The following is a 25494-nucleotide window of genomic DNA, read 5'->3' as shown; positions in this document are numbered from 1 at the left end:
TCCAACCATACGTGGCCCCAAGAATCATTTTGTTGGCCTAGCTGCCATGGGAAACTATGGAGAAGACTAGGACAGACTGGGCTCCATTTTACTAGGCCCCTGGGAGCCTGTGCTCTGAATGTCTATGAGGGGCCGGCCCCTTGACTTCATGGTAGACACAGGTGCAGACAGAAATCCTCCCGCTCTGGACATTCATTTTTTAAGTCCCCCTCTTGGAAGCAGTGAGCACATCGGTTCCTCCCTAATCTTATCACTGGGTGAGGTGGTCCTTCTTGCTGGTTTCTCTGTTTGCCTTGACCTCAGTCCTGGCCTTGGCCTCAGCCTGGCAGGGCAACTCCCCAGGTGCTTCACTCTGCCAAAACAGTGGCAAGCAGGTCTGTTTTCTTTTTCATTTTCTGGTCTGCCTCCCTCCAGGCCTCCTGGTCTTGGTTAATAAATATCTTTGTTGCGACTTCTATCATTAGCTAGTTAGCATTCATCCAAGCAAAGCCTTCTCTCTCTCTCTCTTTTTTTTTTTAAGATAAAACAAGTCAAATTTATTAGAGTTGTCCACAGTCAGCAATGGTGATCTTCTTGCTGGTCTTGCCATTCTTGGACCCAAAACCCTCCATGGCTTGCACAACATTCATGCCCTCTTTCACCATGCCAAAAACCACATGCTTGCCATCCAACCATTCAGTCTTAGTAGTGCAGATGAAAAACTGGGAACTGTTTGTGTTGGGTCCAGCATTTGCCATGGACAAGATGCCAGGACCTGTGTGCTTCAAGATGAAGTTCTCATCATCAAATTTCTCCCCATAGATGGACTTGCCACCAGTGCTATTATGGCATGTAAAGTCACCACTCTGGCACATAAACCCTGGAATAATTCTGTGAAAGCAGGAACCCTTATAACTGAATCCTTTCTCTCCAGTGCTCAGAGCATGAAAGTTTTCTGCTGTCTTTGAAACTTTGTCTGCAAACAGCTCGAAGGAGATGCGGTCCAAAGGTTTGCCGTTGACAGCAATGTCAAAGAACATGGTGGGGTTGATCATGACTGATGGGAAAAGGCTCAAGGCGGCAGCATCTGTAAAGCCAGCAAAGCCTTCTAATTTCTGTAATTTGTGCCGGGTGTCTCCCTGAGCTTGACTCACAGAAGTTGCATGAATCATTCACTGATTTTCAGCTGCTTCTGGGTAAAAAGGAGTGTAAAGACAGAATGCCTCACATAGCCTTTCATAAAATTGGCTGGGGATCGCTTCAGACTTTGGAGCACCTCTGAGGTTTTATTCATAATTATGGACTTTTTCCCTCCTTCTTTCCTATCACTAAAAAGGGCATCTTGATAACGTTCAAGCATTAGAAATTCATGGCTATCATTGGGGTCTCATTGGGGATTTTCCTCAGGGAAATGTCTTTGGGCACATACTTGTGAGTTCAATGTTCCCTCAGGCACGTGCTCCTCTAGCCATTTTAAAGCAGCCTGAGTAATGTGATGAAGTTCTTCAGTGTTAAATAAAGTTAAGAAGAGCTGGAGGCAATCAGTCCAAGTGGGCCTGTGAATCTAGATGATGCACTGCATTAGATCAAACATAGCCTGAGGCTTCTCAGTATATGAGGGGGTATGATGTTTCCAGTTCAGAAGGTCAGTGGTAAAAGGCTGATATATAAAAGTATGTTGGATTTGGTCATCTGGATTGTAGTATAGGGGCACTCTAGCTTTCCTTAACGGCAGTTGTAAAGCCTCTTAACAACCATGTGGAGGGGAGCTGTCAGCAGTTTCCCTGGCACCTTCCTGCCAGGGTGTAAGGAGTTAACATTGGCAGCTCTGGAGTAGCTGCTGCCTGGGGCATTTTGGGTGACCTTGGGGAAGGTGCAGATTCTGGGCTGAGGCCAACCTCTGATATAACTGCAGCTGCAGAAATTGCAGAGGGTGCAGGTGACAAGGAGGGGTACAGTGGCACATAAGGTGGGGGTTTCCTTAGGTTCCTTAGATGGAATGGGTTTTTTCAATTCTGGTCAGCACCTTGAGGGAGCTGGGCTTGGGTCAGCATTAATCTATAGTTGTTTTCTAGACAGACTTTTATCCCAGGACTGTATCTTGCCAACAGTCAATGTAGGGAAACTGATCTGGGGGCCTGGATCCCCCACAGTGATGTCAAATCCCTTACTAACTAACCTCTTGGCTAGCAACCCCTCAGAGGACTACTCCACCCCAAATGAAGGCCAAACTACTTCACAGAGTATCTGGAGCTTTCTGGAAGTTAACTTAATACCGTAATTCCCTGATTATTCCCTTATGAAATTCTTCACCATGCATTCTAAGAGGGTAAGCTTACTCTGATTGCTACCCATTTTCTCCCACTAAAAGATGACAATCACACAAGGTGGGAACGAATGGGGGGGATAATAGGATAGGACAGCCACTTTGCCTTTTTCCAGCCATACCCCTCACAGGGATATTTCAGGTGTCTTCAGGCAATAGGCGAGTCGGTATAACCTCCTGACCAGGTTTTGTCCCAGAGTGTTGTTCTCCCACTACAGGAGGTATTTTAGGTGCCTTTTTGGCAATAGATGAGTCAGTATAACTCCCCAACCAGGTTTCAACTCAGTATGCCATTCTCCCATTACAGGAGATATTTCAGGTGACTTCTTGGCAATAGGTGAGTCAGTATAACCCCCCAACCAGATTTTGGTCCCACTACAGGATTTACTCCCATCACTAGTCCCTGAATCTACTCCTGCCATTTAACCAGTGAAGGTCACCAGGAACAAAATCAGGGCTACAGCACTCACTTCGCCACTAGGTGACATCTCGTTCATTCACATTCACACAACATCTCCAACCCAATGCCTAGTAATGCCTTAAAGGAGTTACAGTTCCATCCACATGTGGGACCACTCAGGCAACCCTGGGAGGTGATCAGGCTCCCCTTCTGCCTCTTAGGGGGCAGGTCTACTAAATTGAACACGTGTTCTTACCTATGTGACAGACATGGCTCCCTTGACTGATTTCTGTGCCTCACCCCAACACGCCAGCAGGGTTAGTTCCCTACGTATCAAGTGGTCCGCTGGCGCCAGACGAGGTTGCCTCTCCCGGCATCCTGAGGGTCATATCCCAATGACAAGGGAGATGGAAACACGGTCTCCACTACTCGTTTCCTGGCCAAAGCACCAGAAATGTAATGGGAATCTCTACAGAGAGAGACGGGACACTGAGGTTACTTTGCCAGGAAACATTGTTTATTTGTGCTGGCACCGGCTCAGCAGATTTGCATCCAAAGGCTGAGCCCCAAGCACAGGGGGGCATTGCCTTTTTATACAATTTTAACTTCCTTGTCCCCCAATAAGGCTTACATATTAGTAACATACTGGTTAATTGGGTATTTCATAGCTCAAGTTTACAGCAGAGTTATACTTGCGCATTATAGATTGTGGTCACTTTTCTTTCTAATATGTATCATGTAAGAAAGTTCTTATCCTATGGTACTAGAAGAACTCTTTTATTAATCTGGGAAGGCCTTTATCTTAAAAGATTTGGGGTAAGGGCTCCCTGCTTCAGTTGGCCATGTCCTGCTGAAAGTTTTTGAGACAGATACTGTATTACTTGCTAGAACTGAATTTAGTTATGTCAAAACTAGGGACTTGAGTCCTACACATCCAGTTTCACGGTATGAGCTATTCCATTACTGACAAAGTCAACAAACCTCTGGTTCTGCTCAGGCCATGCACATCTCACAACCACACACAATTGGAAATTAGCTTCCCACTAGTCCAAGTAAGGCATGGTGCCCATTCACCACTTGGTGAAGTTTGTGGAAGCCTGGCCTTTCATCTAAACATGATACCTGAACTTGAAGAGAGTCCCAATATCTCCTACTGAGAGCAACTCCACTTTCCACTTGAAGAATGGCTGCCAGTAGCCCCACCTCTACAATACCAGGAAGATCATCTCTTTGTTGGTGTAGGAAGGTGGAGCTAGGTGACAGACTTTGTGTTCATGGGCAAGCAGTCAATGTCAGGCAATAATATATAGGAAGTACTGGTGTGCTTCACTGCCACATTGTACAGAAGGTTCATGGGTTACAGCTGACCCTTCTTTCTACAGTGTGGTGGCCCATATTGTGGGAACTTGTGAGCATATCAGAGTTCTGAGCATAATGAAGAAACTGCTGGGCCCCAGAGTCTGACAGGTATAGGGCAGGGCTGATGACCTTCTCCCAGTACTTGTGGATGACCTCCACAGTTTGGGACCTGACTCTGGAAAGCTGAGCGATCTGGGGTGATATCTGTGTTGCCTGCAGCAGGCTTATATTCATAGCACACAAAGAGCAGGTGTGTGCAGTGGATGGTGAAACTTTTCTTGTAATATAGGTCATCTCTTCCAGTTCAATGAGTTGCTTCTGCAGATTGTAACTGTTGGGCAAACAGTTCCTACCTCTAGAAGTTCCTGTTATACTTTAGGAAAGTCATGTAGAGGTTGTGAGAAGCCTTTACCGGAGGCTTCCTGGAGGAGTTCCAGCAAATAACCAATTAATTCTCACTAGATGGTGACTTTCCTAAGGGCAGGAACCATGGTTTACTCATCCCTTGAGATACTAGAAACTCCTATACTAAAGGAAAAATCCTCTGCTTGCCTTTTTCTGGTCATTACCAACTGTTTCTGGCCAAGGCTTTGTTGTCTAATGATTCATTGAACTCAAGGGATTGAACATACTTGTGCAGAATGTCTCCCATTCTGCCTTTTCTAAACCAGCACACACCTCTTTTCTTGTGTCCTTAAGCAGAATTTTGGCCTTGGATGGAATCCAAATATTTTAATTAAGCAATGATAAAGCATGATTTCACTACTATATTATAATTTTGATAGTTCTTAACCCTATTAGACACAATATCCATGTTTATAATGGTTTCTGTTTATAACACAATCTTTACTCTCCTGAAATGATAACCATGGTAAGAAAACTTGACTATATACACAAGCTTTTAAAAAACAAACAAACAATAAGATATGCATTTAATATGTGAGGGCTCAAGTACAACTGCACAAAGAAAAGACAACCACCTCACTCCTTACATTTTTTTAAATGGCATTAACTGCTATTTTTTGCCTCAAAAAGCCTCCACCAGGGCAAGGTTTTAGCATAGACTGTCCATATGTGTGTGCCTGTGCTGGAAGGTACATGTTTTAGGAATACACAACTCATCTTTCTACCTCATCTAAATGTAGATTCATTTTTTTTAAAAATACTACTACCAATAGTATTAAATACTAACTCTCACACACCCTGGGTAAAAGATGTGTCCCCAATAACTCTATGATGAAATACATGTTAGGATTATGCCTCTCAGCAATGCATTGGATAGATTAATATGTCAAGATAGCTAGCTATCACCATTCCCACACAAATGTTATGAGCGGGGTTACAGATCAGGTGAGTATTGATGGGGCACAGAAATCTAAGCAAATAGGAGATATGTATTATGGAAAATATATGCAATGAAGTATCAATGCCAACCAGAAAGTATCATGAATACAACTGAAGGAAGAAAAGTAAACAAATGCCTACCTACCAGGTTTACTTGAGGATTTTCTAAAGTTCCACATGGAGAACACCAAAAATGAGCCCACTTAATCTTTCAGATTGACAGCAAAAGAGACTGGAGGGGCATCTTACTGAAACTGTGGAATGCTAAAGACAGAGATCTTAAAAGCTGCTATAAACAAGAGATTACCTTCAAAATAACAGCATTGAATAAACAACAGATCTTTCACTTGCAACAACAGAAGGCAAAAAAAAAAAAGAAAGAAAGAAAATGCAGCAATATCTTCCAAGTGTGTAATAAAAGATACTGCCAACACAAAATTTGTTCACCCTACTGAGCTACTTAGACCAAAAAATTAGAAAAAAAAAAAATTTAGCCAGGCACAGTGGTTCCTGCCTGTAATCCCAATACTTTGGGAGGTAGAGGCAAGAGGATTGCCTGAACCCATGGGTTCAAGACCAGCTTGGATAGCATGGCAAGACCTCGTCTCTACAATAAATAAAAAAATTAGCTGGACGTGGCAGCGCACACTTGTAGTTCCAACCACTTGGAAGGCTAAAGCAGAAGGATGGCCTAAGCTCAACAGGTCAAGACTGAAGTGGCCGTGAATGTGCCCTGACTCCAACCTGGGCTAAAGAGTGAGACTCCAACTCAAAAAACAAAGAAAAATAATTTAGGTATACAAAAAGAAAAAAAAATGAGATACTCACCTCACCTCTCCATCACTGGCCCATCATTTAGACAATTGCACAACTTCAGTAAGAAGAAAAGGGACTCTAATTGTAAGGAGAAAACTATGAGAAGCAACAAAGAGGAAAACATCAATAAAATATAATTTGTGTAATTATTGCAATAGTATTTTCACTAATAATAATGAAAATACGTGTTTGCATTAAAGATGAAACAAAAACTCCACATGATATGGAAAGTGAGGAAGAAGAGCAGAAGCAATTCACAGGCACAAAATATTGAATGGGTCCTGATGGAGGAGAGGCCTAACTGACCAAATAAAATAACAGTAAAACTGGCCTAGGGTCAAGAATCTAGGTAGTCATTATGGACAAGTCAATAGGACAAGTGCCATTCAGTCTAGAGTCATATTCCAATTCCAAGGCGCAAGGCCGTGAAGCAGAATTAGAAGCCGAAGCTGAACCACACAATAAAAGCAAACAATAAATGTGAAGTTTAGTGAACAGAAAACAAGTAGAAATGATAAAAAGAACAAAGGTAGGCACATGCAAGCAGGAATGAATGTTGACTCCATGACTTGTGTTATACTACTGACTTCTGAGAAGTTGTCTGTAATTGTCTAAAGTCACTTGCTTGCTTTTATTGTGTGGCTCAATTTTGGCTTCTATTTATTATTTATTGCACTTTTATTTATACTTAAAGATGTTCTTTCAAACTACTGACATTTTATGACAAAAAGTGTCTGTTGGGATATGATTTCTGAGAAATTTTCTATTGGCAATGAATGGGCAGTTTTAGGTTCACAGTAACATTGAGGAGAAGAGACAAAATTTCCCTGTGTTGTCTTTTCACTTCTCAATTGATTTAAAGCTCTTTGCTTTCATGATCCCTGTTTTATTTATTTTTATTGCTAAGGCACATTATCTATACACAGAAGGTATTTAATACATTTTGATAAATTTGATATAATAACTAATTGCTAACAGTTTTTTTTCCTCTGACAGTAGACATTACGTTCCTACACAAACAATACAATACTCTGATAACATATTTATTGATTACTTGATATATAAAGTATACATAATTAACATATAAAGTATAAAGGCAGGACACTATGAACAATAAACTGTTCAAAATTTGATCTACAGTAGACCATTCCAGGGCAATAAATTTTGATGAGCTCCTTGAACAAAAATGTTGTTGATCTTACATTGCACTGGTTTTTATTCTAGCATATGACAAAGAAAAATTAAAGTCCTTTTGGGGGTTCTAATTCACTCATCTTAAAAACTCTTCTAAACATCCTCTTTTGCAAGTCTAACAATTTAGAACTTGATTTTAAAAAATAAAGCAGGCATCTGCATAGTTTTTTTAACTTTATTTGGAAGACTATTAAAAACATTGTAGGTGGTAATTAAAATCAGACAGACAGTATTGATTTTTTTCTATGCAAATTTTGAAATTCTTTGATTATCCTATTACAACCATTAATCTAAGTAAATAAGGAAACATCACTTCTGAATGTTTCCTACTAAATATTTGAAGAGCTTTTTTTTCTTATTAATGCGATGCTAGCTAAAGGAGTTGAGAATGGCCATGTACTTAGATTTTTGCTTGAAACTGAAATGTGAACCCTTTCATTTTCTTTTCATAGTCTTCAAATTTCTACTACTGGGCTATGATGAACTTATTCTTCCAGTCTCCTGAAATACCTGAGAATGAAACATAAAATGATAAATGAAAGGACAAACTGAGAGCTGGAAGCCATTTTTCATCTTGTTCTTAAACCCTGACACAATGATGAGAAAGTAGAAACGATGCTTTGAAGAAATACATACTTTAGATAAAGATTAATTTTGCTGACTTTGTCTTTTCAGAAACACAGACTTCTTGATGTCAGAGGTATCTCATAGTGGTAATCAAACTTGCCTAGAGTAAAGGGAATTTACAAGTCCTAAGACATCATGTATTGGGCATGGATTGTAGAAGTCATGAAACTTGTAATTACAAAAGTTATGCAGATCGCAGGACTTGTGACCCCTCAGAGGGGGAGCAGGTGGGGATTTAATCTTCCAGTGTATTGAGTGCTTTCTACAGGGAAGTCAAGGATCCCCTGAAGCTACCCACTGAGAATGTATGGGAGATAGGGGAGAGGTGCACCCTCCATTAGCTCTAAGGAATGTCATCCAAGAAGGTGCAGGAGCACTGGAATCCTTGCCATGCCCTTCTCTAGGGACTAGGGTAGTATGGACAGACATTAATGGGTCTCTGTGTCTCAGGGCCTCCAAGACATTCACATGTGATCGATAAAGAAGTCATAGCAGTCATGTCTACCTGATTGCAACATCTCCAAGGGAAAGGATTTAAGTCAGGGCTTGGGGGGCTATGGGGTTACACTCATCTAAAGTGTAGGACTGCTGGGGCCACACTCATCCAGAGTGTAGGCCTGCTATGAGGCCACATTCATCTAGAGTGTAGGCCTGCTTTCTGTCTGTGGGGAGTGAATGTTTCTTAAATAAATCTTTTCTTCTTTCACTTCTTTGTGTGTTGCAGTTCTTTTCATTACTCGGATTTCTGGGTGTCAGCGTGCACCTCTGGCACACCAACTCCAGCAATGTTGCATTCCTCTCCACCCATCTACCCTCACCCTATCCATACCCTAACAACAAATTTAGGACTACTGTAAAAGTTCCCTTCCAAAACCAGTTTTAATTTGAATTATTATATCCTTTATTTTTGAAGCTCTAACTTTAGAATGTTATTCCTGTGCTATAACTCTAATACCAAACCCCTACTCTTTCCCATACTCTTAAGCATTCTTAGGCTTTGAAAAATTCCCATGAGTTATTTCAGTATCTCATATAAAGAAATAATTTCTTAAATATCTTATACAAATGTCACTGAAAGAAAATCTAACATCTCAAAAGCTTGAGTCTTTGACTTCAAAAGCTTTGTAAACAAAACATGGAGATTGTTTTCAGTCATTTTAAAACTAGATTTCCCATGTCAAATGATAATTTTAAAAAATTATGCAATCAAATAAGATTGAAAAGTACTGGGTTAATGTAACTAAATATATTTCTTTCCTATCCAAAACCCTGAAGGAAGCACACAGGACACAGCATTTGCCATAAGTTTCTAGTTTAAAAAAAATTCCACTTTTATAGAATATCTCACAGAGTGACATAGAAGATGAATTTGGAAGCCCAGTTTTAGGAATAAAAAGAGAGAGAAAAATGCCCAAATAACTATATTAATCTGACTCAGAATTTTTCAATTTTGGCATTTTATTTGATTTGTTTATATCTCCACTGTTAACATTTCTAGTCAGACATATCACTGTAAGGGGAAGGAAGGACTGCCTTGTGCATTGTAAAATGTTTTGCGATAGCCATAGCCTTTACTTATCAGATTCCAACAGACTCCCACTAGTTGTGACAGTCAAAATGTCTCCAGATTTTGCCTAACATGCTTGGAAGACAAATTATACCCAGTTGAGATCCAGATATTCCCATTAAGACTTATCCATGGCATCATTCTTCTCAGAAAAAAATAATATCCTTTAGGATCTATACAAGAACATTATAATTAAAATTATCCTTAATAGACCCTTTATAACCTCTCACCAAATCACCTGTTTCTCAAAAACCATCTTAGTGTTTTTTATTGCTAATAAGTATTTTCTCTTTCTTTTTCTGTAAAAAGCTTTTACATCTCTATTCTTACAATGTGTTGTGCAATTCCTCCTTAACTTTGCACTTGGATGTTATTATATGCTTTGTTCAATGGGATTTGAGTATATGTGACATATAACACATCTGAAGATGTGCAAGTTTCATTAGCACTCTCACTCTTCCTACCTACCATAATATCAGGCATATCCCATATATGGGCAATTCTTTCAGCTTGGGTTTCAGAAAGAGAAGACACAAGGAGCTTCTCTCCTTTTACTATAAAACACGTTACTTAAATGAAAATTAATCTTGTGGGTTTACGTCACTGAGATTTTTGGGTTTATTTGTTTTATTTTTAAAAGCTGACTAATATATACACAATTCTCTCTCTCTCTCTCTCTCTCTCTCTCTCTCTCTCTCTCTCTCTCTCACCTACCCACACATACACACGCAAATCAATTTAGCCTATATTTATGGAAGAACAATTTTGTGTACAAGATGCTATACATTGAGTACAATAATGAAGAAGCAATGATTTATCATAGTCATAGCAACAACTTCAAGGAATGAACACTTTCCTCCATTAATTTAGTATTCCTCGCATCATTTAAGCTAGCTACCTAGCACAGTAAAATTTTTAAAGAAAACGAAGACTATCTAGATTATTCAGACAAATGAAGGGCATTCTTATATACTGATGACTGTCAATATTTATGCTTACTGATGCACAAGCTATTGTGTAAACATTTCCCATTAGAAACTTTGTCTTATGTGTTAGAATTGCAGCAAAGATAGAATTTCTTTGACATATTATTTTTCCTAAAGTTTTTACTTTAGTTTAGTTTTTAATTTGTCTCTCTCCAGCATAGTCAATTTCTCTCCTTTTACTACAACATTGTTTTTATCTGACCGTCTCCATGAAGTGAACAGCAAGCTGTACAGAAACTAGTATATGATGTCCTCACCTCTTCTTATGAATGGAGATGCAGAATGGTCCTGAGTGGTGTAATTTGCACTAGAGTTCTGCTACATCATAAAAAGAGCTGTGATAGAAGATTTCAACCACAATTTCTCCTGGCATGTCTTTCTCTAGAAACTTAAGCAACTTCTGAATTCTATACTTTGGATGCTAACAAAATTAGAGAGAAAATAATCATTTCAGGGAAATTTGGTCATACAGCAGGAAATATATTTACTTAGGTTCTACATATGGCAACCTAATGGACAAAGTAATTTTAGATTTTAGGTGCATTTTTAATTTTGCTTCCCCAAGTACATATTCAATCTTTAATTATACCAAGCAGTAATCTGATAGAAGGGAAATTAAAGTTTATTTCAAAAACTGCAAAGAAAAAGATTGGGTTAATATTCAATCCCTCACATTCAAAAATAGAATTAATCTGGAGAACAAAGAATGGTAATAGAGCAAGTTGGTATCATTGCTAGGGATAATTTTCAAAATCTCTTAATCTTCTTTTTTTAAGCATATCTAACATCAACATAGATTACCAATGTAAATAATTATCTTACAATAGAAAAGACAGTATTTTTCTACCACTCACTCCTATATGGAATTTTTGTAGCATGAATACAAAAGAAGGAAAGTAAAATACAATTTTGTCCATTTTCCAACCTAAGGAATGGCAAGGAAGATAAAGGCAACAGGAAAGAGGAAAGACTAATTTGATGTATTATGATTTCCCTTCTCTGTGCTTCAGACTGGACATAGGAAAGCATATTAGATATAATGAAAGGATAGCATTTAAGCCAAAGAGTTTGTGCTCTGCTTAGCCACCAGGGAGGTTGTATTCTCAGTGGTCCAAACTAAAATGAGTCAGAGAACTGTAATCTTAGTGACCTGACAAGATCAGGCAACCTGAGGTTTAACTTTCCTGAGGGACCCATATCACTTTACTGAAATGGAACCAGAGAGTTGTGTTGTCCCTAAAAGAATTCATTTCTTGTAGAAGAGTGATGAAGAAAGGGTAGAAAGCTCAAGCTTAGAAAGAGAATATTTGGGGTAGTCTGATGACACAGAGAGTCATAAACCCTCTTTAAAGACTCACATATAAACACTCCATGTTGATTCTTGACCCATAACTACAGTAACATCCCACCATAACTTAGAGTGACAGATTCAAAGTGGTTAAACAGGATGCGGAAGAAGCTGAGAATTTGACTAAGAAAGCTCCTAAGGGCAAATATTTTAGCCAAGTGAGGTGGTTTCCCTTAAGATGTAGACCAGATTTCCCAAGTTAGAGTTGCTTGGGAGTCACAGTCATCTTAAAGGAATTTAGAAAAGCCTATAGGACAAAGAGAGGACTGAGTCAGGGCTGCTGATCTCTGAGCACATTGAAGCAGGTAGATGACAGGACAGCTTTTCCTGTCACATACTGTAGTTTTGAATACCAGGTGGCTCACAAAATCCAGGTAATAAAGATTTTAAAGGTGAGAAATAGTGATCTGAAATTAGTGGATAAATTTTTTTCAGGTAGACTCCCTCAGTGTGCAAGGGAAATGTGGCATAAGAGAAGGTGGGAGAAATAGATAGGAACCAAACAATGTCACTCTAAAAATTATCTTAATTACTTTATATTTCATGTAGGGATAGAAGCCACTGAGAGATTTGAAGAAGGGAGTGGACATAATTTGACATGTTTTTAAAAAGATTATTTGGGGGTGGATAGTAGAAGCAAGATGAGGCAGTTCAAGCCAAGGTGGATGCCTAAACTAGAGTGAGGAGTAGAAAGAAAGAAGTAGATGGGTACAAGATCTATGTTCAAGGCACAACTGATATTAGCCATATGTATGTACAAAAAGGAATGGAAAGTATGATACAAAGAAGGGGAATTTTAGATTTTTTTCAAAAATAAAGAAGAAATTGTAATTGTTTCTTACCTCTTTCATGTCTTCATAAAATAGGTAAAGGATGCAATAATTTTTCTTCTTCTCCCACCAGTTCTTCTCGTGGTCATACCAGGAACCAAAAGACACTAACCTGAAAAAATAAATGTTTGCAAAATTACAACTATTTGCATAAAACAAAGAACGATTAAATGTCATTCCAGTGCATCAGTATCAATATATGCACATTGATTAGTTATTAGTTCAAGAAAGAGAGATGATAAGGATAACTATGAGAAATAACCTGTTTTCAATGAATTTATAATCTACTTGGAAAGGACAAAATAGTGTTATAATGAGTTGAATTCTGTTCACTCCTAATTCACAAGTTGAAGTCCTAAACCGACTACTTCAGACTGTTACTGTGTTTGGAAACAAGGTCTTTTAATAGGTAACTAAATCAAAATTGGGTCATTAGGGTGAATGCGAATCCAATATGATTGATGTACATTAAAGAGAACATTAGGACACAGATACACACAGAGCATTTGAAGATGTAGGGAAGAGACAGTTGTCTACAAGCCAAAAAGAAAGGCCTCAGGAGAAACCAATCTTGATGATACATTGATCTTGGATTTCTAGCCTCAGGAGAGTGAAAAAAATAGATTTCTATTGTTTAAGCCACCATGTTTGTGAAACTTTGTTATGACACTCTTAGCATATTAATACAGATTTTGACATTGAGAAGTAGAGTTCTTTGCTTCAAAAACCTAAAAATTTGCAAGTTTCTTTGGAATTAGATAATGGATAAGGAATAAGGAGCTTTGAGGTACATGTTTGAAAAAAGCCTAGGTTGTTATTAAGAACTGAATGCTGGAAGAAATATTTTAAACAAAATAATTTGTATGTTAAAGGTATTGTTGTGGAGTCTCGAATGAAAATGAGGAACATTTTATTGGCAATTAGAGGAAAGGCAATTTTTGTTATAAAATGGTAAAGAATGTAGTCAAATTGTGTTCTAGTGTTTTGTGGAAAGTAGAAAATGTAAATGATTAAATTAAATATTTAGTTAAAGACAAAATGTTGAGGTGTAGCTAGATTTTCTCACTCCTCATAGTATGAGAGTCAGGAAAGATCAATAGAAGAAGAAATTATTGACTTCAGAGAAGGGCAAAGCAAGATGGCAGAATAGGACTCTCCAGTGATAATCTCCTTATGACACACCAGTTTGAACAATTAGCTATACACACTAATATATTTACAATTGCTAAGGAAATCAGGTAAGAGATCACAGTATCTGGTTTTAGCACAATAATAAGTAAAGGTGCAATGAAAACAGTAGAAAGGATAGTTTTGCATGGCCAACATCATCCATTTTCTGTTCTCAGGTAGTCTAGCATGAAGAGAAATACAATCCATTTGAGAGAAAGAAAAGGAAGTAAGTATAGAATTTTTTCTTGGATTTTACAATAAAACAAAGCACAGAGTAGACCCCTACAGCTCCAGACTCTATGCCAGAAGCTGAAGACTGAGCCTCTAGACATACCCTAGCACCAGAAAGGAACCTATGGCTCATGTAAGGTGGATTCAATCTCCAGTCCTCATCAACACTAGTTGCCTATAGTGGCCTTGGCTCTGGATAGATCTCAGTGCCCATGAGGCTTTGGACATACCCCAGTACTATGCTAGCTTCAATGCCATGGAACCCAGGCCAGCACCACGCCAGACACATTGGTGTAAGTCTTAGAGCTCCCCCGGTACTGTATCAACTGTAGTGGTGTCAGACCTAGAGACCAAAACAAATGGTCTGACCAGAATCTTTGAACAGACTTACTGATAAAGAGTACTGCTCAGATGCATCCAGTCTGCAAAGACAGTAATAAGTACTTAACTTCTTCAGGTGCTTAGACATTGATGCATGGTCACCAGGATCAAGGACACTCAGGGAAACCTGACATCAGACAGCAGACAAAATAAAGTGCCAGTGACTGGTCCTAAAAAATACACCTGTATAAACAATCTGGCAAAAATTCAAAATAGCTACTTTAATAAAACCCAGTGCATTTTTTTAAAATACAGAGGAACAATTGAGCAAATGAAAATAAATAAATAAGTGACCAGAACAAGATATTTAACAGGACGATTTAAATATAAAGAAGAAATTATTGAACAAGAAAGAACTAGAACTTGAAAATTTGAAAAATCTGTAGCTTATGTATATTTCAAAAAAAAAAATATAGAGAGAGAAAATGTTCTCTGAAGAGAACACCAAAGGTGAAGCTAAGCAATCTTTATTAACTGTGTGATTTGTGGATTCAGTCAATCATCTACCTCAGTAGAAACATAGCCAGCTTGTACTGAAGGGACAGAGGCAGGAAAAAATGAAGGAAGGTTGTCTTACTTTTGAGATTCTACATCCAGTAAACAAGCCAATTAGTTATTTAACGTAAACTTTCTTTATCTTTTAGGAAAAGGGAAAAGTGACCCTGAAGGATTTTATAAATCAGCAGGGCTACCTATAACTACTACCAAACTTGGGGCTATAGGGCACAAGATAAGAGGTGGGTCTATGTCCAGGGACCAGGGGGCAGGGTACTTCTCAGGTTCAAGGGCGTGAGATTCCCATTGTAATGGGCCTAGGATGCAGTTCATCCCAGTGGGCCCAAAGGGCAAAACAGCAAGCTAAGGTAGACTTGAGCCTAAAATCTAATGGAAATTTTGCTAGGTTTTGGGCTCTCTTCTCTCTGATTTCTCCCTTTTGAAATGGGACTATCTATTATATATCTGTTTCATTTTTATATTTTGGAGACAGATAACTTGTCACCTGATTTCATAGTTTTACAGCAGAAGAAGGATTTTGCCTCAGGATGAATCATACCTTATATCTCACCCCTACTTGATTTAAATGATGTTTAGATAATCTAGGTTTCATGCCAAGATAGGTTAAACTCTGGAAGCTGTTAGGATCAGGTGAATATATTTTGCATGTAAAAAGAACAAAACATTTAGGGGTGGGGGCTAGAGGACAGAGTGTTATGGGCTAAATTGTGTCTCCCAGATTTCATATGTTGAAGTTCTAACCCCCAGTATCACAAAATATGACAGTATTTGTAAATAAGACCTTCAAAGAGGTAATTGAGTTAATATTAGGTCATTTTTTTTGGGGGGGGGGCTTAATCCAATATGACCAGTATCTCTATAAGAAGAGAAAATTAGAACACAGACATACACAGAGGGAAGACTATGTGAGGTCACAAAGAGAAGACAGCAATCTACAAGTTAAGGAGAAAAAGCTCAGAAGAAATCAATCATGACAACACCTTGATCTTGGATTTTAAGCCTTCAGAGCTCTGATAAAATAAATTTATTTTTGTTTAAGTCACTCAGTCTGTAATATTTTGTTATGACTCCTTCGGTAAACTAACACAGCATATAATAAATAAAGCTAAAATTACAAGAACGGGGTAACTGATGAATAATGCAAACAAGTGGTATGGATATTTACAGGCTACAGGGAGAAGGAAAGAAAACTGTAAAAACAGTGAAATTAATAAAGGACCATGGGGAAAGTTACTGATAGTAGTTCTCATAGTCTGAGACAAGTATTTGGATAAAAAGGGAGTAGTTGAAAAGATGTTTTACAAAAGACTAATTATAGAGTTTTAGGAGTTGAGATTATTCCTGGCATAACTTCTTACGGAAAATACTAAACCTATAAACCATTCCAGTTACTTCCTATTTCAATATCAAGAGACTATGGTAAATCAACTGTTTTATCTATCATCTTCACCTGCAACTTCCTTGGTGAGGTCTGTTTCTGCTTGCCTCAGAGTAAAGAAAAGACTATTCTGGAAGTATCCTCCAATTCTCGTAATAACAAGCCATGTATTTATGGGGCTTCTATAGATTTTTACTACTGAAATTAAAATGATAAATTACATCCTTGCTTCCTTATCTCTTGTTTTTAATGAGACTTTAAAAGGAAAAAAGAACGTCACATACAAATGTAAGTACAATGACTTTCTGTAAAGTAAAAAAAAAAAAAAAGTATAACCATTCTTTTCAATAAATAAATAAATAAGCCAGCTCTGCTCATTCTATTAAAGGTGCCAGGATAAAGACAAACTCCAAAAACTCCAAACAGCTTTCTCAAATTCAGGGATTTGGTGTCTGCCTACTTCCCATAGGAATTTTCACCACTCCATATTTTACACATTATACTTAGCCATTTGTAAATCTCTGACACATCTCTTGCTGTTTCACATCTCTTAGCCTACGTATATGCAGTTTCCTGTCTGTGAAACATCCTGTATCCCTGAAAATGTTCTAATCCTTTAGGATGTTGATCTTTTTTTTCTCATCTGTGAGACTTCTTTGCCACATGTAATTGAGTATTAGCACTTATCTTACTGACACGAAATTAGCTTAAAAATACATCTATCTTTTTCCCACTACTTGAGGTATTCTATAGCAGTGGTCCACAACCTTTTTTACATTAGGGACCAATTTCATGGAAGACAATTTTCCCAAGGATTGAGGTGAGGAAGGGGGATGGTTTGGGGATGATTCAAATGCATTACATTTATTGTACACTTTATTTCTATTATTATTACATTGAACATAAAATCAAATAATTATACAACTCAACAAAAGCAGAAGGTATAAGAGCTCTGAACTTGTTTTCCTGTAACTAGACAGTCTCATCTGGGGGTGAGGGGAAACAGTGACCCCAAAGTGTGTTGCCTATGTCCAGGCTACTTTGTTATCTTGTTTTGGTTGCTGCCACTGCAGAAAACCCTGCTTCACAAAGATAGAATATTGGAAGTGAACGCAGGCTTTTCAATGCTTTTGTGGCAATTTCAGGATATTTCGCCTTAACTTTAATCCCAAATGAATGGGGATTTAAGTTGTCTCAAACATACTTTTAAGGCCACCGTCATTTGAGATTACAAGCAGTTGATCCTCTTCTAGCATGGAGAAGTCGATTCACCAGGTTCGTTCACAAATGGGTCACCAATCCATTACTTACCAGTTTGGGGGTCTTTTGTAGTTGGGAAGTTATGCCCAAACTCTTTTGAAATCTGAGATAGATGATCATGCTCCAGCTAGGAAAAGGAAGTTCTTGGCTCAGTCTCTTTCAAAATCTCTGCTAATGTTTGAAACATTTAAAAAACCCCAATGTTCACTCATCACCCTTATAATCCCAGTTTGGCTTTGAATGGAACAACTTTATCTGCTGACTTGAACACAGTTGTCATTCTCCCCTAAAGTGACAGATTAAGTTTATTGAGCAAGTTGAATATGTCACACAAGTAAACACATTTTGCAATTCATTCTGTGTCACGCAAATGTGCTGCCAGTAGTGACCTTTTTCTAAAAGAAAGCTCTGGAGTGGCTGTCAAAATACAAAAACTCCAGTCAGTGATCTACCTTTAGAAAGTAATCTCAATTCCCTATATAAGAGAAGACGTGAGTGCTCTGCATCCATCTCCTCACAGAGTTGCATGAACAGATGTGAGCTAAAGGCATGTACCTTTAATGTGGTTGATAATTTTAATGACATCCTGAAAAACATTAAGTTTAGGTAACATTTTTTAGTTAGCCAGCATTTCTGTATGTATGACACAGTGCATAGACTCATATTCAGAAGCAATCTTTTTTGACCTAAATAGTGAAACCAAAAAGCCACACAGGCATGGCAACCATCCCGTCTATGCATATACCAACCCAAAATGACCAATTCATTTTTTCCTGATATGTAATCATCAAAGACTTGAATAGTTCTGCAGCTGTGGTATCAGTTGGCAACAAAAGTGCACATAACATATCCTTGTGCACATCCTCCTGAAAAAATATATCACACAGAAACAAACATTGTTGTCTTGTCAACACTGGTAGACTCAGCAGCTTGGATTGTGTACCAGGACTCATTAATCCTATCTAAGAATTGTGCCTCAATATCCTCTGCTATTTCATCAATTTTTCTAGGTATGGTGCCGATTGAAAGAGGAACACATGCCACCTTTTGAACTGCAGTATCTCCTAAAAGTTCATGACAACAGGCAGGATCAACTCTTCACCAATAGTAAAGGGCTTCTTAGCATTAGCAATGTGGTTAACCAATAAGAATGATGCTTTTGGTGCAGACATATTTGATGAACTGATGGCCTTCAATAGTTGCTTCTGTTCTTTGTATTCACTTTTTTTTTTCTTTTGGAAATCTCCAAAGGCTGTCTTTTAATGCAAGGTGTGTGGTCTCCATGTGGCAGGTAGCGAAGCAGTTTTGAAAGCCTTATGGCTTCATTGGACAGCCAGCAACACATATTATACAAAGTGATTAATTACACATATTATACAGATGAGAATGTGAGTCATCTGTTCGATGAATTCATAATTTAAGTAGGACTTTGGGTATTTTCTCTTTTTTCTTTTTTTGATTCAGAGTCTCACTCTGTCACCCAAGCTGGAGTACAGTAGCATGCTTATGGTCACCCCAGTCTCTATCTGCTGGGCTCAGTCAGGCAATCCTTCCCCCTCAGCCTTCCAAATAGCTAGAACTACAGCCGCTAGCTAATTTTTTGATATATTGTAGAGACAAGGTCTCACCAAGTTGCCCAGACTGGTCTCAAATCCCCGGGCTCAGGCAAATCCTCTCGCCTCAGTCTCCCAAAGTGCTGAGACTACAGTTTTGAGCCACCACGCCTAGCCCTGGTATTTTCTTTTAAATGCAGCTTTCTTTTTGTTGGCAATCTTAGAATCTTAGAATGCTGTCTCATCATTGAATCTTTCTCCCCTCTCAAAGATGCTCTCCAGTGACATTTGTTTTTTACTCATTTTGACTAATTTAGTTTGTGGGCTTACCAAAACTGTGACTGAGAAGAGTGCACAGTGAGAGAACGAGGTGCAGATGGAAATGGTAAATAAAATAAGGGGCAGGCCATGTGTAGAGTAAAATAAGTGTTGGATTCTGACTTAAAACCTGATACCAGATGCAGCTGTACAATTGTAGTACATCAATTCACTTGCAACTCACTGGTAAAGTTTTCATATGAGCCTACAAGCAATTAATTTATTATGGTCTCTGTGCAGTCAAATTTCACTGCTCATGTTCATCTGTGTTTGCAGCCACTCCCCGGGCCAGCATCACCACAGTTTCACCTCAGATCATCTAGCATTAAGATTCTCATATGAACCACACAACCTAGATCTCTTGCATACACAGATCACAATAGGATTTACACTCCCATGAGAATCTAATGCCACCACTGATCTGACAAAAGATGGAGCTCAGGTGGTAATGCAAATGATAGGCAGTGACCGTAAAGACAGATGAAACTTCACTCACTGGCTCACTGCTCACCTTGTGCTAACAGGCCAAGGACTTGTCTTGACCTGTGGCCTGGGAGTTGAAGACCCCTGTTCTGTGGGTCTATACACTATATAGGACAGAAATCATAGACTTTTCAAGCTTCTCTCAATTAAGCATAGGGAAGTTATGGCCATGTTGAAGAAGCTCAACATCATTTCTAGAAATTAAATAAAAGAATATTCTTTCAGATGAAAAAATATTTCTGTTTGTATTTATAATGCCAATCACAATATTTGTTATGTTTATGACATTTCTATAGATGTTTAATGATTACATACTTATCAACTGTTTTGCTTATAAGAAGCTGAAACAGATAAATTTCAAGGAGAAAAAGAAAAATTATAGACAGATCTCAATACCCATCTCCAAATAACTTATAGGAAAATGAGAAGAAAGAGAAAAGTGACATCTATGCAGATTTTACAAATATTAAAAGGATATTAAAGAAATATTATAAACAACTATATTATAAAAAATCAGCAGTTTAAACAAAATATATCAATTTCTTCAAAGATATAAACTGCCAAACATTACATAATAAAAAGTACACAACCTGAATAATTCCATTTCTATTAAGTGCATTGTATTTGTGGCTAAAAAAAATTAAAACAGCAAATTTCAAGCTCAGATGGTTCCACTGGTGAATTGTACAAAATATTTAAAAGTTAGATAATACCAGTTCAATTCAAATACGTCCAGAAAATTTTTAAGAGTAAATACTTAAATATTTTCCAACTCATGAAGCCAGAATTACCCTAATACCAAAGACATTGCACGCTAATGACAGACATTACAAAAAATAAAATTATAGTTCAATATCACTTATGATAAAAGGAACATTATTTTTTGTATTTTTATTTTTCATAAAATTAGCTAACTGAATCCATCAATATATTAAAAAGATACTTGTACATCATAGCTAAAAATGTGGTATGCAACGTCATTTTAAACTTTGGAAATCAACTGATGAAAGTCATCACATAAACTATAAAAATGGAAAACAATAAGTCTTAATTGAGAAAAAAAGCATTATATAAAAATTCAAAAATATACAAGGTTGTTTTAACACTCAAAAATCAATCAATGTAATAATCATATGAACAGACTAAAATGTTGGAAACAACATGACAGATCTTAATAGACATTTTAAAAAGCATTAGAAGCCAGGCTCGGCGGCTCAGCCTGTAATTCCGCGCCTTTGGGAGGCTGAGGTGAGTGGATTGCCTGAGCCCGCGGGTTCGAGACCCACCTGGGCAACTTGGCGAGACCTCATCTCTACAATAAATCAAAAAATCTGCTGGGCGTGGTAGCGCATGCCTGTAATTCCGGCTACTCGGAAAGCTGAGGCGGAAGGATCGCCGGAGCCCAGCAGGCGAGGCTGCGGTGGCTGGGAATGGCCACTGCACTCCAGTCTGGGCGACCAAGTGGGACTCCAACTCAAAAAATAAATAAATAAATAATAAAAAGCATTAGAAAAAATATAGAATACATTTCTGATAAAAACTCCACAAACCAAAAATAGGAAAGAATTTTGTCAGTCTAGTAAGTGGCAGTTACAAAAAACCTACAGATAACACCGATATACTTAATAGTAAAATATTGTACACAATTTTCCTGAGATCAATATCAAGAAAAGACGTCTGCTTTCACTTTTATTCATCATTATATTAGAAATTACATCCAGTTCATTAAGTCAAGGAAAAGAACTAAAATGCATCCAGATTGGGAAAAAAGAAGTGAGAATATTTTTATTTGCTGACAGCATGAGCATCTATATAGAAAACTGAGTGGAATCTACAAAACTGCTACAAGATCTATTAAGTAAACTTAGCAAGTCTTTGGGATAAAATATCAAATTAGAAAAATCACTGTCATGTCTGCATACTAGTGTGAAACTGAACTAAGCTCAACCTAAAGTTGCCTTCATATATAGCAAACTATAACCTAAATATCTGAAAAAACTATAACCGAACCTGAGTGTATACTCTTGTACCAAGTAGCCAAGTCACAGTCACAGAGCAGCCAAAATGTTGGCCAATCATAGGCTGACAGTTGCAAACCACATCCAGATAAGGCAAATGTCAAACTGCAGCCTGTCAGGTTATTTCTGCATGCTTTTCTTTCTTTCTTTTTTTCTTTCTTTTTTTTTGGCTATAAATAGTGTCTGCACATTTTACGGACTGCAACTCTCTGAACTACTTTTGTTCCTGAATGCTATTCAGTTCATGTACCATTTTTCTGCTCAGTTAAATTCTACTAAATTTAACTTTTTTCCATTTTTTTCTTACCACTAGCAACAAACATTTGATAAATAATGTGTGTGTTTGTGAGTGTGCGTGTATGAGAGTTACTATTTCAATAGAAATGGAAAAAAAAGAACAATGCTACTTTTGTTCTAAATTTTAAACAGATATTTAAATTTAAATGTAATAACTAAAACAGTAAAACTTCTAGAAGCAAACAGAAAGGAAAGTAATCATCAAGACTTTGGGGGAAGGCATTTTTTAAAACAAACACAGGCCGGGCTCGGGGGCTCAGCCTGTAATCCCAGCACTTCAGGAGGCCTAGGCAAGTGGATTGCCTGAGCCTGTGGGTTCAAGACCAGCCCAGGCAATTTGGTGAGACCTTGTCTCTAAAAAAAATAAATAAATAAACAAAATAAAACAAACACAAAAAGCCCTAATCATAAAGGAAAAAGCAAATAATTCAACCTACCTTAAAATTAAGAAAATAAAAAAATTCCAAAAACATGAAAAAAAAGATTTTAAGATATACAGAAATATAATTATTTCATAAAATAATTTTTCCAGAATATATGGAATATTAGTCTCTTAATAATAAAAAGGAAAAGAGGCAGAAGACTTAAATAGATACCTCAGAAAAGAATATCAAAATGGTCAATAAAACACGTAACAAATCTTCATCTAATCAGCCATCAGTAAAATACACAGTAAAGCCACAATGAGATGCCAACAGATATTTTAGTATGACTAAAATTAAATATTGTAATCTATATTTTGTGTTGCTATGGTTCTGAAATAACTCCAATTGATATACAACAATGGTCAAAGTGCAAATTGGTGCATATGCTTTGAAAAGCTGTTTGAAAGTATCTGTTTGAAAATAGCTGTGGAGCAAATGCATATTATAAGATCCAGCAAATTTATCCCAAAATATTTAACCAAGAGAAATCTGTACATATATATAAAAGAAACAATAAAAGACTTGTACAGGAATATAAATAGCAGCACTATTTTTATTACTGACAACCAACAACCCAACTGTCCATCAATAACACCATGGATAAATAAGTTGTGGAATATTCATATGCACATAATGGAATGCCTCTGATCATTGGCTATCAAATGTTAGAATTAAATTTAAAAAGATCCCCATGCCTATAATATCTGATCATTAGATCTGAATGAAGCCTGTATATCTAAGGAACAACTTTTGCTTAACCTTTGGGATCCAGCAGACTACATCAAAGAAAACAAAATAAAAATAAAATAGCAAGCACAATAGAGACAGATGTCACAGATATTATGTGGAATTAAGTATGTCAAATATTCAAGACTATATATTCTGTGATTACAGATAAAACAGACAAATTAATTCTTGACAACATTTAGAATAGTAGTTATCCATGAAGATAGGAGTTACTGACTGGAAGTATGCAAGAACAGAGCCCTTGGAGTTCTGGTAATGTTCTATTTCTTGATCTGGTCCTTGTTTCATGGATATATTCATTTTGTTAAATTTAATCAAGTTAGGTTGGGTTTGGTGGTTCAGCCTGTAATTCCAGCACTTTGGGAGGCCGAGGTGAGTGGATTGCCTGAGCCCGCGGGTTTGCGACCTGCCTGGGCAACTTGGTGAGACCTCCTCTCTAAAATAAATCAAAAATTAGCTGGGTGTGGTAGCGCACGCCTATAGTTCCAGCTACTTGGAAGGCTGAGGTGGAAAGATCGCCGGGAGCCCAGCAGGTTGAGGCTGCGGTGGCCAGGAGCAGCCACTGCAGTCCAGTCTGGGTGACAGAGTGAGACTGCAACTCAAAAAAAAAAAAAAAAAAATTTCATCAAGTTATATACTTAGAATTTATGGACTCCTCTTTCTAAATACGATACTTAAATAAAAATGTTGATTTGAAAAAGCCTAAAACTAATCTAAAACATATATAATTATATATAGTTTATAACATATCCAATTACAAATCCATATTGTCAATTTATGTTGAACTATGAAGAAACAGTTCTGGAATTATTTTAGTATCTATTGTTTAGAAGAACTTGACAGTAATCAAAAGATTGAGAAAGAATGACAGGCATGTTTGAGAAAATCTGATGGATTCTCAGTGCCTGGACATTGAGTATAAGTACTATGTATAACAATGATATTCATTGGAGTTATTCTGATCTTTAGGATATAGAAACCATATGATTGTTTTTGCAATGACTAATCCAGGGGATGCAATTTTTTGTCTTATATTTCTACATAATTGTGAAAAAAAAAGTAAGAATTATTTTTCCTAAAAATTTTCTATCTTGCAGTCATTCTTCCAAAGTGAAGATGGAAGAAATTGGACAAACAGGTGTGTCTTCACTAAGCAAGGAGACTGCATGGTTTTCAACTGTTCAACACTTTAAAATCACAAAAACTAACAAGTTATACTATAAACGTGGAATAATAACTGTCTTGAAATGACTATATGACTTCATATACTCTTAAAATAAACAATGAGAAGAAAAATGATAAAACCTGGTGAGTTAGCCTGTTTTACATCTAGAAGCAACAGAGGATGATTATCATCTGGAGTAAATGTACTTAAATTCTCAAATATAGAACCGTGATAAGACACACACAGCAGCAGGTCAAGACTCATGATATTCAGACATTTTTTTCATGTATATTCCCCTTTTTAACATATGAATTAATTTTAACATATGAATTTGCAAAATTAGAAAATAAAAAATAATTAAAGCATGCACACAGCAGTATTTTTGAATGATAATTTGTATGTGAATGCATATTTAAATTGGTTCCAGATACTAGAACACATTAGGCCTCCATTTTAGTTTCTTCTTTTGATCAACTCTTTCTTCTTGTCCTTAAATCGTGAGTCCCTGTATTACGCAATTTCCCTTATTCTATTACAGACTTCTAGAGGATTTCAAAATTCCTTTTCATCTTTTCTATATTCAAATTCTAAGATCAAATTCAACCTCGGCTGAGATTGTTGCGGGAAAACAGACAGACTGTGACACTGAGGCTATTTTAGGAAGTGGCAGTTTATTAGCACTGGCACAACTCAGCAGGTTAGTGCTCCAAGGCTGAGTAACTGGAAAAAAGAGGAGAGGGCTTTTATCTGTTAGTTTAGGTAAGGGAGGGGGTCAG

At 37.3% G+C, this 25494-nt stretch overlaps 1 protein-coding gene across 1 annotated transcript; it reads right to left on the bottom strand.

Moving 5' to 3' along the window:
• Positions 1-532: 532 nt before the first annotated feature.
• On the bottom strand, positions 533-1058 carry LOC103272028 (peptidyl-prolyl cis-trans isomerase A-like). The gene has a single exon (XM_008069518.2). The coding sequence runs from the start codon at positions 1032-1034 to the stop codon at positions 540-542; it is 495 nt and encodes a 164-aa protein (XP_008067709.1). The 5' UTR covers positions 1035-1058; the 3' UTR covers positions 533-539.
• Between the last annotated feature and the right edge of the window lie 24436 nt (positions 1059-25494).

The sequence above is a fragment of the Carlito syrichta genome, unplaced genomic scaffold (assembly GCF_000164805.1).
Source record: "Carlito syrichta isolate Samal-C Ts95f unplaced genomic scaffold, Tarsius_syrichta-2.0.1 Scaffold312077, whole genome shotgun sequence".
Taxonomy (NCBI): Eukaryota; Metazoa; Chordata; class Mammalia; order Primates; family Tarsiidae; genus Carlito; species Carlito syrichta.
Note: the sequence above shows the minus strand (reverse complement) of the source record. Positions and strands in the feature narration are given on the sequence as shown.

What these genes read in the sequence shown, in the direction of transcription:
- LOC103272028 (XM_008069518.2), bottom strand. Translation starts at nt 1,034, where the DNA reads ATGATCAACCCCACCATGTTCTTTGACATTGCTGTCAACGGCAAACCT.